The sequence below is a fragment of the Orycteropus afer genome, unplaced genomic scaffold (assembly GCF_000298275.1).
Source record: "Orycteropus afer afer isolate SDZICR_OR568_19922 unplaced genomic scaffold, OryAfe1.0 scaffold00398, whole genome shotgun sequence".
Taxonomy (NCBI): domain Eukaryota; kingdom Metazoa; phylum Chordata; class Mammalia; order Tubulidentata; family Orycteropodidae; genus Orycteropus; species Orycteropus afer.
This window is the reverse complement of record NW_006921985.1, coordinates 1,738,944-1,754,742: the sequence shown is the minus strand read 5'-3', so window position 1 is coordinate 1,754,742 and position 15,799 is coordinate 1,738,944. Positions and strand designations below refer to the sequence as shown.

Here is a 15,799-nt window from a genome sequence, read left to right as displayed (position 1 = left end):
ACTAACTGGCCAATGACAGACAACAGCCAATACGAGCCTGACTCACTCTTAACATCTCTTCACAAGTAGCTAACAGAGAGCTGTGCACCCACTCTCATTCTCTATCACACCCACCAGGAGACAGGTGGCTAAGTGCTTCAGTGCTGCCAACGAGCCGACAGAGGAGCACAGTACCCTGCTTACTCAGATACATCCAAACAAAACAAAGGAAACAAGAATCTTGGGTGAAATCACTCCAACCCACAATCACTAATTAAATATAAATACAGCGGTGCTTCCCCCAGCTTCGTCGGACCAAGGACCAAGCTGATTAGCCAAGTCATTCTAGTCTCCTACATCTTTGCAGATCCTTGGACTGCCTGAGTGAACAACAGTACACGGAAGTACACCCATCACTGCTAGCTGCCTTGGGGCTGCTGCCACCTCACAGAGACTCTACGTACAACTGGGTGAAACCCTGCCAGGTCCTATGCCATCCTCACAATTGTTGCTGTGTTTGAACCCATTGCTGCAGCCACGGAGTTAGTCCATCTCGTTGAGGGGTTTCTCTTTTTCTGCTACTTCACCAAGCACAATGTCCTCCTCTGCAGACTCACGCTCCTGGTAACACGTCCCAAGTACACGAGAGGAAGCCTCACTACCCTCACTCCTAAATAGCCTTTGGGCTGTACTTCTTCCAGGACAGATTTGTTTGTTTCTCTGACAGTTCATGGTACAACCAATACTCTTTGCCAACATCTTAATTCAAAGGCATCAGTTCTTCTTTGATCTTCCTTATTTGTGGTCTAGAAAATACACCTACTTCTCACAGTCTATCTAGCAATTCAACATTACATATTTAGTACAATCATAAAAAAATCCATCATCCAACTATTGTGTGCATTAATGACATACATCTGGCAGTAATGAGTGTCGAGGTGCTAGGGGCGAGAAGATGGCTTTGACAGCTAAGATGATGTGTCCACTTGGCTAGGCCACGATTCTCAGTGGTTCGGCAGGTATGTAATGATGAAATGCGGCAGTATGCAATGATTCAGTCACTCTCCATTTTGTGATCTGATGTGGTCATCCTCCCACTCTCACATACTGCCGATTTTCACCTAACGACCTGATCTTTAGAGCTTAACCGTGTCAGTATGTGAAGAGTGGGTGTGGAGTGAAATCCCAATCAGAACAGTGGATTTGTCTATTCTCTGTGCCATTCCAACAACTTTTGCTTTTTGTATTTTGAGACTATGCCATTATGTGCAAATGTTTAAAATTTCTTTTTCTTCAGATAAACGAACCCTTTTATCACTGTACCATAATCTTCACTGTCCCTAATAACAAAAGGAACCCTGTTGGTGCAGTGGTTCAGCTCTCGGCTGTTAATCAAAACGTCAGTAGTTCAAACCCACCAGCCACTCCACAGGAAAAAGGTGTGGCAGTCTCTCTGTAAAGATTACAGCCTCGGAAACCCTTTGGGGAAGTTCTACTCTGTCCAATACGGTTACAAGTCACAATGGACTCAATGGGTATAGGTTTGTTTTATTTAAGCCCTAATAGTGCCTGTTTTCACTGTCTCACTGTCTCATGTTAAATAACCCTAACAGCTTCCTTTTACCCTCCACACCTTTATCCTATCCCTTTGTTTTCATCATTCCCTTTCGTTATGCTTAGGTATGTCCTCGAAATCGGCATGTGTGTGTTTATGTGTAGGTATGTACATATACATGTATGCATGTATATGTGATACACATCTAACTTGTAAATGTAACCTGACACTATCCATTTTTATTCCAGTCTGCTTACTGTTACTATGGTCACTGATGTAACTGGACCTGTGCCTATAGGCCATCTGTCCTATTACTCGCTTTACTTTCCTCTTCGGGTTTTGATGATTTTGTGCGTGTGAGCATCCCACCCCACCTGATTTTTCTCTTTCTCCTGCTGAGCAACTGACCCACCCGATGTCTATGTTTATAATGGTTGCTCTGGAATTTCTGCCCCGTCTGTTCCACTTACGTCTGAATGTTGAGTCTCTTAAGCGCCCACATGAACAACACGAGCTCTGGAGAAGCTTCCGTGACTGTCCTCCTGACCTGCATGTGTTGCTCATCAGTGCCACACGTCTTTTCCTTTTAACCCTGCCACTGAGACGTCACTGCTGTAATGCTGTGTTTACCTAGACTGGTCTCTGCACCCCACTCTGCCAGTGTGTTGGGCCGCCCTTCTGAGAGCTCCTGCCTTTTTCTGGAAGTTGGAGCTGCGATACATTTCCTGTCATGCAGCTGTCTTGGCAGGAAGCTCCTATAGTTTTCCTTCATTATGAGAAAACTTGTTTTACTTCAATTCTTGTTCTTGAAGAAGAGTTTTGCTGGGTACATAATTCTAGGCAGACAATTTTCAACACTTGGTAAATATCACGCCACTTTTCTGCTTCATTCTAACAATCGCTTCTTTGTAGGTCATCTTTTCCTCTTTGGTGGTTCCTAGTTTTAAGTGCTGTCCAACAGCAGGTTTTTCTTTATCGTCTTTGATATTCTGGCTTTGTAGACTCGTAGTTCTCATCAGTTCTGTATGACCCTTAGGCACCATCTCTTTGTTGCCTTTTTCTGTAATCTTTGATTCTGCATCTCTGGTTTGCTTCACTCCTCTTTGCTCCATCCGCAGAGGCAGACCACAGCTGTCCTGGTCATGTGTGATCAGAGCGTGTGAATGCTCCAGGCTGACCTCGGGGGAGGTTCTCTGAAGTCCGCACAGGGAGACCACAGCTGTCCTGGTCATGTGTGATGAGAGCATGTGAATGCTCCAGGCCGACCTCGGCAAGTTCTCTGAAGCCCACCTCTGTCCAGGAAGTGCCCCTGCTCCACTTCCCTTCCTCATGCAACATGCCAGAATCCAGCCTCCGGCTGAGCCCACCCCTCCCTGTCAATGCAGCCTTAGCCCTGGCCCTGCTCTCCCCTGGCTCTGGTCCCTGGAGGTCCTGGCCCACTCCTAGGTTCCTGGCTCAGGGTACCTGGTGCTCCACCCCAGCTCTGAAAACCCAGCTCCCAGTCTCCCAGCACCTTCCTCCCATTCAGTGTGGGCTTAGCTCAGATCTGGTTCTCTGGAGATGCAGGATGTTCCTAGAAATGTTCTCGGTCATTGTAAGACCAGAAACACCTCCAGGAGTGGGAGAGTGGGATTTCAGGGTGGGTGCAGAGGAAAAGGTCACCTTCATGCTCCCAGCTGTCTATGACATCAGAAGTAAAATTCTGTACACTGAGTCTGTATCCAAGAACCTTGTCAAACTGTCCTAATGCAAGAAACTTACCTTTGATACTTCTTAAGTTTTTACAGAGTATCATCATCTTAGAAGAATGACAATTTCATTTCTTCCTTCTGATTAATATCCCTTTTGCTTCTTTTATGCCTTTATACATAGAAGCTGTGGTAACAGGTGGCCTTGTCTTTTTTTTTTAACCTCAAGGGATAGGTTTAAAAATTTCACCATTAACTATGCTACTGGCTGCAGTTTTTCTTACGGACAATTTCATATTACATTCATGAAGTCCCTTTTCTATTCCAGTTTGTTAAGGGTTTTTCTTATGAATTGATGTTTATTTTTAGCAAATGCTTCTCACTACCTACCATGATCATGATTACATATGTGTGTGTGCATTATATATTTATATGCACACACAACTACCATGATCATGATTACACACATGGTGTGTATATATATATATATATATATATATATATATAACGTAAAATATAAGTAGGCAATTACATACACAAACCATGAACATGACTGCACGTGTGCATTATATATGTATGTATAATATGAATAGATAATTACATACACCTACCATAATTACGATTACCTGTGCATGTATGTCATAAAACTACATATACCTGGGAGCCCTGGCGGTGTAGCGCTTAAGGCATCTGACTGCTGATCAGAAGGCTGGTGGTTCAAACTCACCAGCTACTCCGCAGAAGGAAGACTGGGCAATCTACTTCCTACTCCTACTAGAGAAACCGCCTCGGAAACCCTAGGAGGGGTTGCTATGAGTTGGATTTGACTGGACGACAATGAGCTTATGTATGTATGAATGTATGTGCAAATGTGTGTGTGTGTGTATATATATACATACATACATATAAAATAAACACATAATTTCCACAAACGTTTAGGATCTTATAAATGTCAAGTTCAGCCTTGTACTGCAAACTAACTGTTCTTTAGTTGTGTGCTCTTACTTGAGCTAAAGAGGAAAAAGTGTTTCCGAAGATAAAATTTCCGCACTATATTCACAGGATACAGAATCACTGAACACAGCACCAACAGTCTGTCCAAGTATCAATGGCACACCATCAGTGTTTTCAAACTTCTGTCTAGCTGGATCAGAGAGGGGCTCGCTAGGACGTGGGCTGCTGGGCCCCAGCTGGGTTTGAGCTGAAAGGCCCGGGGAGGGCTTTGATAGCTGCATCTCTCAACCCATTCCCAGGTGGTGCTGCTGGTCCAGGGCCACTTCCCAACTCCCTGCCACCATCTATTCTCTGCACCCCAGGAGGAGGGGAGGGGAGCGCAGGAGTGTGAGGGCCCGTGAGAAGGTGGGCGTATGTGTGCCCGGGTGTGGGCTGTGGGGGCAGGCCTGTCAGGCTGGCTGGCTGCTGGCATTTCCACCCAGGAGAGCTGGCAGTGCTGTGGATGGTCACCGCCACCAGACTCACCACCCTGAGTTTACCTTTTGAAGTACTCCACTTCCCTCTCCGTCTCATCCATGTCCACGCTGTCGAGGTCAATATCTTTAGGAAGGAAGACATCATCTGCAAAGTGAGAGAGGAGAGTCAAACGACAGCAACAGGCCAGTTTATCACACTAGAACGAATCATGTGATTTTACTGACATTTTAATACCTTATGAAAAAACAATTTTTTAAAAAATTAATCTCACAACAGGCCAAAGGAGGGCAAATGTGTGATGTGCCTTGAACACACGCATTCAACCGGCTACAGAATTCACCTTTGCTGAGCAAAGCCAGCAGCAGCCTCGAGTGCCGCCAGAGGAGGCGGGTCTGCTGGAAGCTGGAGCCCAGCCAGGCCCCGTGCGGCCAGCCCAGCAGAGAGCTCATGAGCACAAGGCTCTGGGGAAAGATCATTCTGGCACCTACGTTGCTCAGGTGGGGCTTCGCAAGTCCTCCCTGGAGGGTGGAGAGCACGGCTGTCCACAAGAGCTGCCCAGGGGGCAGGCACGTGGTACAGTGAGAGAACATAACGGCCCCCAGGGCTCAGAGGCCAACCTCGACAGGTGGTGCCCGGGCATCCCTTGTTGATGTGGAACATGCCAGGGTCCTCAGGAGTTGCCAAGACTTCCTCAAGAACTTTGTGGGCTGCTCCTGACAGGAAGCAAGACTATTTTCACCTGCCGTTAAATCTTTATCTTTCAAAGCAGGCGGCGAGCAGAGCGAATGCTGGGGGCGGCGGGTAACCGTGATGTTTATGTTTGTGTGTCAACTTGGCTGGGCCTGGGTGAGTGGCCGGGCAGCTGGATGTAGTATTCCCCATGATGAGACTGGTCATCAACTCCATGGTGGACTCTACTGGGAGCAGCTGAGGAGCTCTCTTTGGGTATGTGGTCTGCTTCCCGTGTATAAGCTGGAGCTTTGGGAATGGTCTCTAGCTTTTGGCACGCTTGGACCCTGCATGTAGCTGTGTCATTGCTCAGCAGCCTGCTATGCTCTGCCGACCTCGGGACTTACAATGGCTGCCGTGTGGTTTGGTAACACTGGGACTGTGCCTTTATACTTGTCAACCTTGGGCTTCTCAGCCTCAGCAGCCTGCACTGTCTGAATGAAGAAACGCCTTTAGCTCCAGTGGGCCAGGAGCAGGAGGCAGAGCTGGACCCCAAGGTTAAGGGGCTTTCACCCAGCCCCTAGAGCCTGGCACTTTGAACTTGGACTTAAAGCCTCCAAATTGTAAGAATAAACTCCTGTTTGTTAAGGCATCCCGTTTGTGGTATATTCCTGTCAGAGCGGCACTAGGGAACCAGAACAGTAACCAATGACCAGAGTCTGGTCTTAGAGGCGCTCGCCTTTCTTGTGCTCTGCCCCCCCACCTTATTCACTGCTGGCGCCACCCACCCATGCGGCCTGGCGGGCCGGACCTGGCAGTGGGCCCACTCTCTACCAGCCTGCCTTGCTGGGCCTCCGGTGCCAGCCGAGGGCCTGTCAGCTGAGTCATGTGGCTGTGAGGGTTGGTGATGCAGGCACAGCACATGGCATGTTCCACACACAGAGGGAGAGGGCCGCTTGCCTCCTGCACACACGGTGCGTCTCTCCCTCCCCACCAGGCCTCACCATGGGGTCACATTAAGGAATCCTTCGTAAGCAGAGGCGCTCTGGTGGTGCATGACCTAAGGCATTTGGCAGCTAACAAGAAAGTCAGTGGTTCAAACCTACCAGGCACTCTGCAGAAGAAGACGCTCAACCTACTTCCATAAAGATTGACTGTCTTGGAAACCCAATGGGGGTCACTATGAGTCGGAAATGACTCAATAGCAATGAGTTCGGTTTTTGGTCTTTTTTATAAACAAAGATTCTATTTCTTCCTATTGCTAGGCCTTTCCATGGTAGCCCTAATAGGCATGTTTTACTTGTACAACTGCCAGTAACATTTCGAATGACCCATCCTGCACCAAGCAAAATGCCTTCACACGTGTTAGCTCACAGAGGCGCACCCGAGAAAACGACCCCCCCCCTGAGCACGTGCAGCCTCCAGTCCCTCCCATGCAGACAGTCACCGGGAAGGCCTGTGAGCCAGCACCCACAGTGCCCACCGTCAGTTCTCACCCTCCTCTGCTCTTGCCAGTGTCCCCAACGCTGACAACTCCCCCACATCTCCACTCCCATCTTAGGCCTTGAGCCACAAAGCCATCAACCCCCCTGTACTACTCTGTTGCAAGCCTGCTCCTCTTCTCATGCACCAGGACCCAACACCAGTGACCTAAAAATGCCCCTCCGCACACCCTCATCAGGCTGGTGCCTGGCACTGTGCTGTCCTTCTTCCTGGGGAGGCGGGGGGACTGCCGTATGCCAGCTCTGCAGCCATCTCTGCTGGCCCGTGATGCTCACCAGAGGTCTGGGAGGTGAAAGGAAGAGGTGGCACACCTGGTCTGAGGCCCAAGCCCACCTGATGGATACTCCGTGTGACTCAGGGTCCCAGGCCACTGGCTGGCCACCAGGCCCAGGAGCGTCACCCTTGGGGATCTCCATGTAGAACAAAGGGAACAGATGAGGTTCAAGGCAATGCAGCCAGGGACCATTTTCTGGACTCATGGCACAGCACAGGTTGTGCACATGGGCACAGCAGTGTGGGGGCAGCTCCTGGACACAGGGGTTTGCTCACAGCCACACAGAGGTGGTGGGTGCATGGACGTATGAGCCAAACCACACCTCGAGTTGTAAAGATTCAAGCAGCAGAAAACAAGAGGCATAGTTTCAATACATGAGCAATCTTAATTCCTAATTCAAAAATGTTTAAAAATTAATTGCCATCCAGTTGATTCGACTTATAGCAACCCCTCCTGGGGTTTCTGAGGCAGTATCACTACGGAAGTACATTGCCCAGTCTTCCTTCCGAGGAGTGGCTGGGGGGCTTTGAACCGCCAGCCTCTGGTTAGCAGTCAGATGCCTTAGGCACTGCGCCACCAGAGCTCCCTTCAAAAAGTTAGGAATAATTAAAAATAGAGAAAGAATTAAAGATAAAAACAGAAATTAATGAGACAGATGAAGAACAAAAGTAGAACCTAATTAATGAATCCAGGGCCTGGTTACTAAACACGCTGAGAGAGACCAACCATTCAGTAACCAACGTCTTCCAGAGAGACAGAGAAAGCACAGGTCCACAACACAAGGCACGAGCCGGGAAAACAGTCCCTGGGAACTTAAAAAATCCTGAGACCACTATGTGGACATCTATGGAAATGAATTTGAAGACCTGGTTGGAAGTGAGAATTTACTATGGAAATACTATTTGCCAAAGTTAACCTCATTAGTGACAGAAATATTAAACAGACCAATTTCCTGTGAGGAAAGAGAGGGAGATGTATTAAGGAACCACCCCACATAAAACTACAGGCCCCAAAGGTTGTACAGGGGATGTTGGTCACACACATGAAGGCCAGACATGCCCCAAGTAGCATGAATTGTCTCAGAACACTGAAAATGAAGGAACACTTGCTAATTATTTTCATAAACCAAGTGTAACACTGATACCCAAAGCTAAAACAGCGCAAAAAGGAGGCAATCACTGACGATAATCTCATGGTTATTGCTGTAAAATCGCTGCAGAATAGCAAGCTGAAGCCCAAACAAGCAGAGACAGTAACGCACACGCAAGCAGCATCTCCTCGTTGTTGTTGTTGTCATGGGCCACAGAGTCAGACCCAACTCACCGCGACGCCGCCTCGGGTTTCTGAGGCGGTAACTCTATGGAAGTAAATTACCCAACCTTCCTTCCGAGGAGTGGCTGCTGTTGCTGTCAGGTGCCACGGAGTCAGACCCAACTCACAGCGACCCCTCCTTGGGTTTCTGAGGCGGTAACTCTATGGAAGTAAATTACCCAACCTTCCTTCCGAGGAGTGGCTGTTGTTGTCAGGTGCCATGGAGTCAGACCCGACTCACAGCGACGCCTCCAAGGGTTTCTGAGGCAGTATCTCTATGGAAGTAAATTACCCAACCTTCCTTTCGAGGAGTGGCTCGTGGGTTTGAACCGCCAGCCTTCTGGTTAGCAGTCAAGTGCTTCAGGGACTATGCTACCAGAGCTCCAAACAAGAAACGGAAAAAAACCCATGATGAGAGAAAATGTAAGACATTCTGGAAAGACACAAAAGTAGACTTAAACAAATGGAGAGATATCCTTTGTTCTTGGTAAAATTATCAGCATCATAAAGACATTAATTCTTTTCAAATTAATTTATAAATGTAACACAACCCCAATAAAGGTTGCTTCAGGCTTTCTTATGGAACCAGGCACGTGGATACTGAATTCCATACGGAAAAGCAAACTGAGGACAGGAAGGCAAACACCGAGAAATAAAGGCTGTGTGGACAGAACCACCCACAGGCATTAAAAGAGATTCTGAAGCCTCTGTTACAGAGTGAATTGTGTCCCCAGAAAATACGTGCAGTAAATCCTCACCTCTATGGCTGCGGTTATAATCCTATTTGGGGATGGTTGTCTCTGGCAGGATTTGCACAGAGTGTGTCTTACAAAATATAAAAGGAGCAGATTAAGCAACCAGAGATGGGGGAAGAGAGAAGCCAAGCCACATGGAGATCTCCAAGGACCCAGGAAACAGAAGCTGAAGAGACAAGGACCTTGCCCAGAGCCCACAGAGACAGAGAGACTTCCCCCAGAGCCACACCCTGCATTCACACTTGAGCCTCTGAAACTGCCTGCTGAACATGAAGGACCACTTGAAGCACCTGCTGACAAAGATTAAAGACTGTAGTCTTTAGTATGGGTTACACTTCAACATCAAGAAAACAAAAATCCTCACAACTAGACCAGTAAGCAACATTAAAATAAATGGAGAAAAGACTGAAGGTGTCAGGGATTTCATTTTACTTGGATCCACAATCAATGCCCCTGGAAGCAGTAGTCGGCAAAGAACACGGAACAAGCCATGCACTGCCAGAATAATGAACAAATCCGTCCTGGAAATATGGCAAGAATGCTCCTTAAAAATGAGGGTGGTGATGTGATCCTCAGCCTATGCAACTATGAGACCAGAAGAACTAGATGGTGTCCGGCTACCACTGTCAACCACTCGGAGGGGGATGTATGTAGGAGATCCTGGATAGAGAGGAAAGTGGAACAAAACTCAAAAATCATTGAGAAAAAAAAAAGGATCAGGTTTGCTGGTCTGACAGAGCCTGGTGGAACCATCGAGACTGTGGCCCCTGACTGCCCTTCAGGTCTGGAATTGAACCCACTCCTGTGGCTTCCAGCCAAACAAAAGACAGGCATATGAGCTGAACATTTACCTGATGTAGATACACTCCTTGGAGAGATCAATCATGGGAGAAAGAAGGGCTGTGTGTGCACAGGGAGACAGCTCGGGGGGCAGGAGCGCGTGGAGAGGACACAGGGAAGAGGTAACTATGGGGAGGAAGTGGGAAGAGAGCTGTTGCATTTTGGGAAATTGTAGTCAATGTCATGAGACAGAGCATATGTGAGCTGCTGTGTGGAAGACAACTTTGCTTTGTAAACTTTCACCCAAATCACAGTAAAACTTTTTTAAAAAAAGTGAGGATGGTGAGACTTCAGCTCACACACTTTGAACATGTTATCAGGAAAGACCAGTCCCTGGAGAAGGACATCCCGCTTGGTAAAGCCCTTCAACAAGACGGCGAGATAGTGGCTGAACTGATACGCTCAGACACGGCAGTGACTGTGGGGATGCCGCATGACTGTGCAGTGCTTCCTTCTGTGGCTCACAGGGTCGCTGTGAGCCGGGGCCGACTTGATGGCACCTAACAACAACAAGCTGAGAGAAAGTAAGTTCCTCTTTGTGAAGGCCACCCCCGTGGTTTTTCTGCTACAGCTCCACTAGGTTCTAAGTAACTCGGTATGATGATGGCACGTGACTAAGGAAAGTAGGAAACAATGAATCCCTGGACCAGATCGAAACACACGTGGCACTGTTCATACATGATACAGGGGACCAGTGAACCACGGGGGCAAGATGGACTCTTCAGTAACTGGGGCTGGGACAACTGGCTAATCATTTGGAAAAAGGTGAAAGTGGATCCATACCTCACCCCATACACAGAAATAAACACCGAATGGGGAGAAAAAAAATCACACAAGTACTAGGAGAAAATACAGATTTAACATTAGTGTAGGGAAAACTTTCTAACAATTATTCAAAATGTTGAGGCACTAAAAAAGATGAATCCATTGACTACAGGTGGTTCTTGACTTAACGCCATATTCGAGTTACAACTGTCTATTTTAAGCCCATCTTGTACCACATACAACGTTGTGGCATGTAATCTGCTGATGTCATCGTTCTCAGATGTGATAGTGATAACAAAGGCAACAACGATGAGAATGGAGGAGTCCCACTTCGGTCCCAATGACCGATGGCAGAGCTGTCGGCATGGCACCCAGACGTAAGCCAGGGACCACTTGTACGCAGGAGTGCTGTCACTGCTGCCACCGAGTCCTGGTGCCCTCACGAACAGTGGGAGTGGACTGCTGTGACCCACAAGGTGGCACTGGTGGGCTGTCTCCCAGTAGCCTGCGGGGCTGTCCTCCTCCTCGTGGGTTTCCATCTGGAAGCTCCACTGCAGCCCACCAGCAGCACGGCCACAAAGCCACCACCAGGGACAGGTGGGGGCTGTGCCTGGCGCCCTGGCTGGGACTCGAGCCCTGGCCTCCTGCAGGAAAGGTGAGCCAAGTCTCCACTGACCCACCACAGACCCACATACAAGCACTATGGCCACAAAGCACTATGAACAGAGACAACTTAAGAAAGGGCAGAAACTGTCTGCCACATGTAACGCAGTTAAAAGCTGAAATCCTGAAGATGTAAAGGACTCTAAAAAACTGAAAAAAAAAAAAAAAGGGCGGGAGCCCCATTAAAAATTTATTTTAGAAGGTATGTACAGAAAATTTCCAAAAGAGATCAAGGAACAGCCCTAAAAAAATCTGCCGTCATAATTAGAGAAAAGCGAAAGTTAAAACTGTCCTGAGGCCAGACAGCTCAATTTAAACAGCACGCGGAGACACTGTGCTGGGAGGCCCCGAGGACGTGGTGCTGATGCAGCGCGTAGCAGGGTGCTGGTGCCCAGTGCAGTGGCCAACGGTTTGTGGAGGGTTCTCAGCAGAGCACCAGGCAAGACCAAGCACAAGGACAGACACTCTCCTTTGCCCCAGAATGCCCTCCACTGGCCCAGCCCCGACAACAACACCCTGACACCCCACAGGACCCACGACACCGTGTCTGTGATAGGACACTGAACTCTCTGGGCGCCTGCCCGTGGGCTGCGGTGGGCTCCGGTGCAGTGTGACAGGGGGAGGCCTTGCAACTGGCAGAACGAAAAGAGTCTCCATGAAATCACTGTACTTTCAGACTGTATTGTATGTGGGGGAAAACAGCAAGGAGCCAAAGAGTGAGCATGGTATGTTACCGTCTGTGTGAAAACAAAAAAATGGGGGGGGGAGCCAGAGAAAACCCGCTTAGCTACCTGCAGAAGGTGGGTAGCAATGAGATGAGGCAAAAGGGGTCTATTGAGTGCAAACCCAAACCACCACGGAACCCACAGGACAGACGGACTGACCGTATTTCAAATGATGTAACAGCTGTACCGGGCTGGGGCTGGCGAGGGTGCCGTGCTGGCTTCTACCTGGCACCCTGCCGCCAGGCCCTTGGGCCGTGGTGGAGCAGTGCCGCCCCAAACGCTGGCCGTGGCCGCGAGCTCTGGCAGTGACAAACCAAGGGCAGCCGCAGTTCAGACGCCATGTGCGGGGCGGGACTAAGCAGGCATGTGCTGGAGACAGCCAACCAGCTCTTCACCGTCAGAGCGGGGAATTGGCTCAAACGATCCCTGATGCTATGAGGCACTGTCGAGTCAGCTCCGACTCAGAGGCCCCGTGTGACAGAGCACAGCCGTCCAACAGGGTGTCCCAGGCCGTCACCGGCATGAGAGCAACCGCTGGGCAGGACGGAATCACCCACCCGCTGGTCCACAGCCAAGGGCTTCACCAGCTGTGCTACAAGGGCCTCCTGAACTGTGCGCTGGAATCAGAGGGACCAGTGCCAACACGTGCTTTTGAGTATCAGAACTGGATACGGAAACAGATATGGATGGCCATGTGTGGTCTACATGCACACACCACCACACGCGTGCCCACTTCCTGGCTCTGCTGACCGGGAGGGCCAGGGAGCAGGGACACACCCCGCCCTCACTCTGTCTCACTCTCCACCAGCAAGAACCAGGGGTTCCCGACGGGGGGCCTGGAACAGGCAGCAGGCAAGACTAGTCTGGACCCCGCAGCCGTGCCCGAAAGGAAGATGAGTTCCCGCAAGGTGAGCAGCTCCAGGGTGCAGGAGGCGTCCACTGAGCATGCCTGGGCCGACCAGAGCCTCCAGGTCACAATCTACAGTATCCCACGCCAGCCCCGAATCCCTCCTGATACGACTAAGTGAACAAAAAGCAAACGGGTGAAAGAAACGCTCCTCTGGAGGGCAGAGCGCCAGCAGACGGTCAAGAAGGGGTCGTCACCACAGGAAGCAAAGCAGCAACAACCCGCAGGAGGCGGTGACCAGCCGCAGGGCGGCCCCGCCCGGAACAGCCTTGCGAAAAGCCGTGGGGAACAGAACTTGACCATGGCGCACATGCCATCCACGGCATCGCCAGGGACGGGCCGACAGGGGGTCCTGCTGATAGAGTGCACTGAGAAGAAGCCAGCAACACTGCTATGGGATTAATGCTGTGAGTCAACGGCCAGGCACCCCCAGACACACACAAACGGAGGAACATCCTGACACGTGAACGGCTACACTTGTCCCAAACATCAAAGGAAAAAGCAAAGGAAATCTGAGGACCTGATCCCAATGTAAGGAAGTGGTGGCGTAGTGCCTGATGCACTTGACTGCTGACCAGAAGGCTGGAGGTTCAAACCCACCAGGCACTCCTCAGCAGGAAGGTTGGGCAATCTACTTCCGTAGAGATACCACCTCGGAAACCCAAGGAGGGGTCGTGGTGTGTTGGATCTGACTTGATGGCACAACACCACCACCACCACCACCACCGAGTAAATACAGCAGGGGTCTCAGACTGCATCCTGAGCAGGAAGCACAACCATGCCCCCCCAACACCCCTCCACCAAAATCCCTAATAGATCAACTGGAGAGATGGAGATCTGGGTGAGGTCTGTCCTGAGATGATACTATTGATGACTGGGGAATCCCATCACATCAGTGCTAACTTCCTGATTTTGATCACTGCACTGTGTTTTTAAGAGAATGTCCTTGTTGTGAGCAAATTCACAGTGACGTATTTATGAGTAAAATGGAAAAATACCTGCTACCTACTTTCACTTAGTTCAGTAGAAGAACAGAGGGGCAGGGAGGCGGGCAGAGAAGGGGGCAGAAACCAAGGGTGGCCACAGGCTGATGTTGGCAGATGAATGTATAAGCCTTCTTTATGCTACTGCAGCTTTTCAGTAAGCCTAAAATTGTAAAAGGAATGTAACGACAACGGCTACTTGTCCCCCACTGATGAAGAGGCTACCAAAGGCACAAAGCCAGGATGACTGGTCTAACCGAGCCTGGAGAGAGCCCCGAGACTACGGCTCCTAGTCACCCTCTGGGCCTGGCTTCCAGCCAAACGACAGGCAGGCGTACAGGGTGAGCACTTACACCAGGTAGATACACTCCTCAGAACACTCAGCATGGGAGATGGGAAGGGCAGCATCTGCACAGGGAGACGGCTCAGGGGGCAGGAATGCACGGGAAGGGGGGACACGGGGAGCAGTAAGCACGGAGGGCGGGGGTGGGAAGAGAGCTGCTACACTGGGGATTGCAGTCAGTGTCACAAAGTGGAACGGTCTGACTTGCCGGAGGAAAGTTAACGAGCTCTGTACACTTTCACCCAAATCACGATAAAAAAGTAAGTGAGGCACGAAGCCAGAGCCAGGGCAGCAGCGCCCCGCCTCCCGGGCGGGACAGGAGCCGCGCCAGATGGAGTCCCTTGGCCGCGGGTCTCACCCAGAACGCGTGACACCACCGCCGAGGAGCACCCCTGCTCTGCATTTACCAATTGAGCTGCCGGCTCTGTCGGCTTTCTTCTTCTTGCTCTTCTTGCTCTTGCCCTTCGGCTGAGGCGACTCGGCCAGGACCAGCTTGCCGTTCTGCTGACACTCGCCGGGAGAAGCGGGCTCAGTGGGCGCCACCGGGGACCGCTCGTCCTTGATGTGGTTCAGCTGCTTTTTGTTGTTACAGGTCACCTTCTTCTCCTCCCTCTTGTGCTCCACGAGGGCAGCGAGGTCCAAAGCTTTAGCCTTGGGGTCCGTTTGGGGCCTGGCCCTGGGAGCAGCCTCCAGGACTCTGGGGCACTCCCCAGGCTTCTTCCCCGGCTCGCCGCTGGCCTTGCCAGCCTGCCTGAACTTTGCTGTGCTGTCCCCTTCTCTGTGCTGGTGCATGACATCCAAGAGGAAGGACAGGGACTCCTGCTGCTTCCCACTGGCCTCCTTCTGGGCCAGGAGCCTCGAGTCTCTGGTGCCGGCGGGGGCTGTGGCGTCCAGTGCTGGCCTTGGCTCCGTGTGGCTCTCGTGTCTGGAAGGGGAGCGAGATGAGGTCTCTGGATCGTCACTGTGTTCGAGGGTGCCATTGGGGATGCTCTCAGAGTGCGGCCCAGGCTCTGCGGCTGCCTGGCAGTTCCGAGCCAGCAGGCCCAGCTTGGGGCAGTCTTTCCCGGGCCTCTCCTTCTTCTTCTTCTTCACAGCCCTCAGCTGCTGCAGTTCCTGAAGCCGCTGCAGCTCCTCCTTGAGCTGCTCCTCCTCCTCCTCCCGCCTCCGCTGCTCCTCCAGGACATGCAGGTGCTCCCGCTCCCGCGCCTCGGCCTCCAGGCGGGCTTTCTCTTCCAGCTGTCGGTGGGACAAGAAAAGGTGAGTCAGGACCACAGGGTGCAGTCTGGGCAGAGACACACAGGCAATGAGGCCACTCTAAAGCTGACCACACACGGACAGTCACACACACACACACAGGCAATGAGGCCACTCTAGAGCTGACCACACACGGACAGTCACACACACACAC

The 15,799-nt window shown here is 50.7% G+C and overlaps 1 protein-coding gene across 1 annotated transcript in view; it reads right to left on the bottom strand.

Annotated features, from left to right (window-relative positions):
- FAM193A (family with sequence similarity 193 member A) overlaps positions 1 to 15,799 on the bottom strand; it is a 134,869-nt gene that overhangs the window by 9,341 nt on the left and 109,729 nt on the right. Inside the window, exons 19-20 of the mRNA XM_007953495.2 lie at positions 14,799 to 15,627; positions 4,716 to 4,797 (exon numbers count right to left, since the gene is read on the bottom strand). Coding sequence (XP_007951686.1) covers positions 4,716 to 4,797; positions 14,799 to 15,627 — 911 coding nt within the window. The remainder of the gene's footprint in view (positions 1 to 4,715; positions 4,798 to 14,798; positions 15,628 to 15,799) is intronic.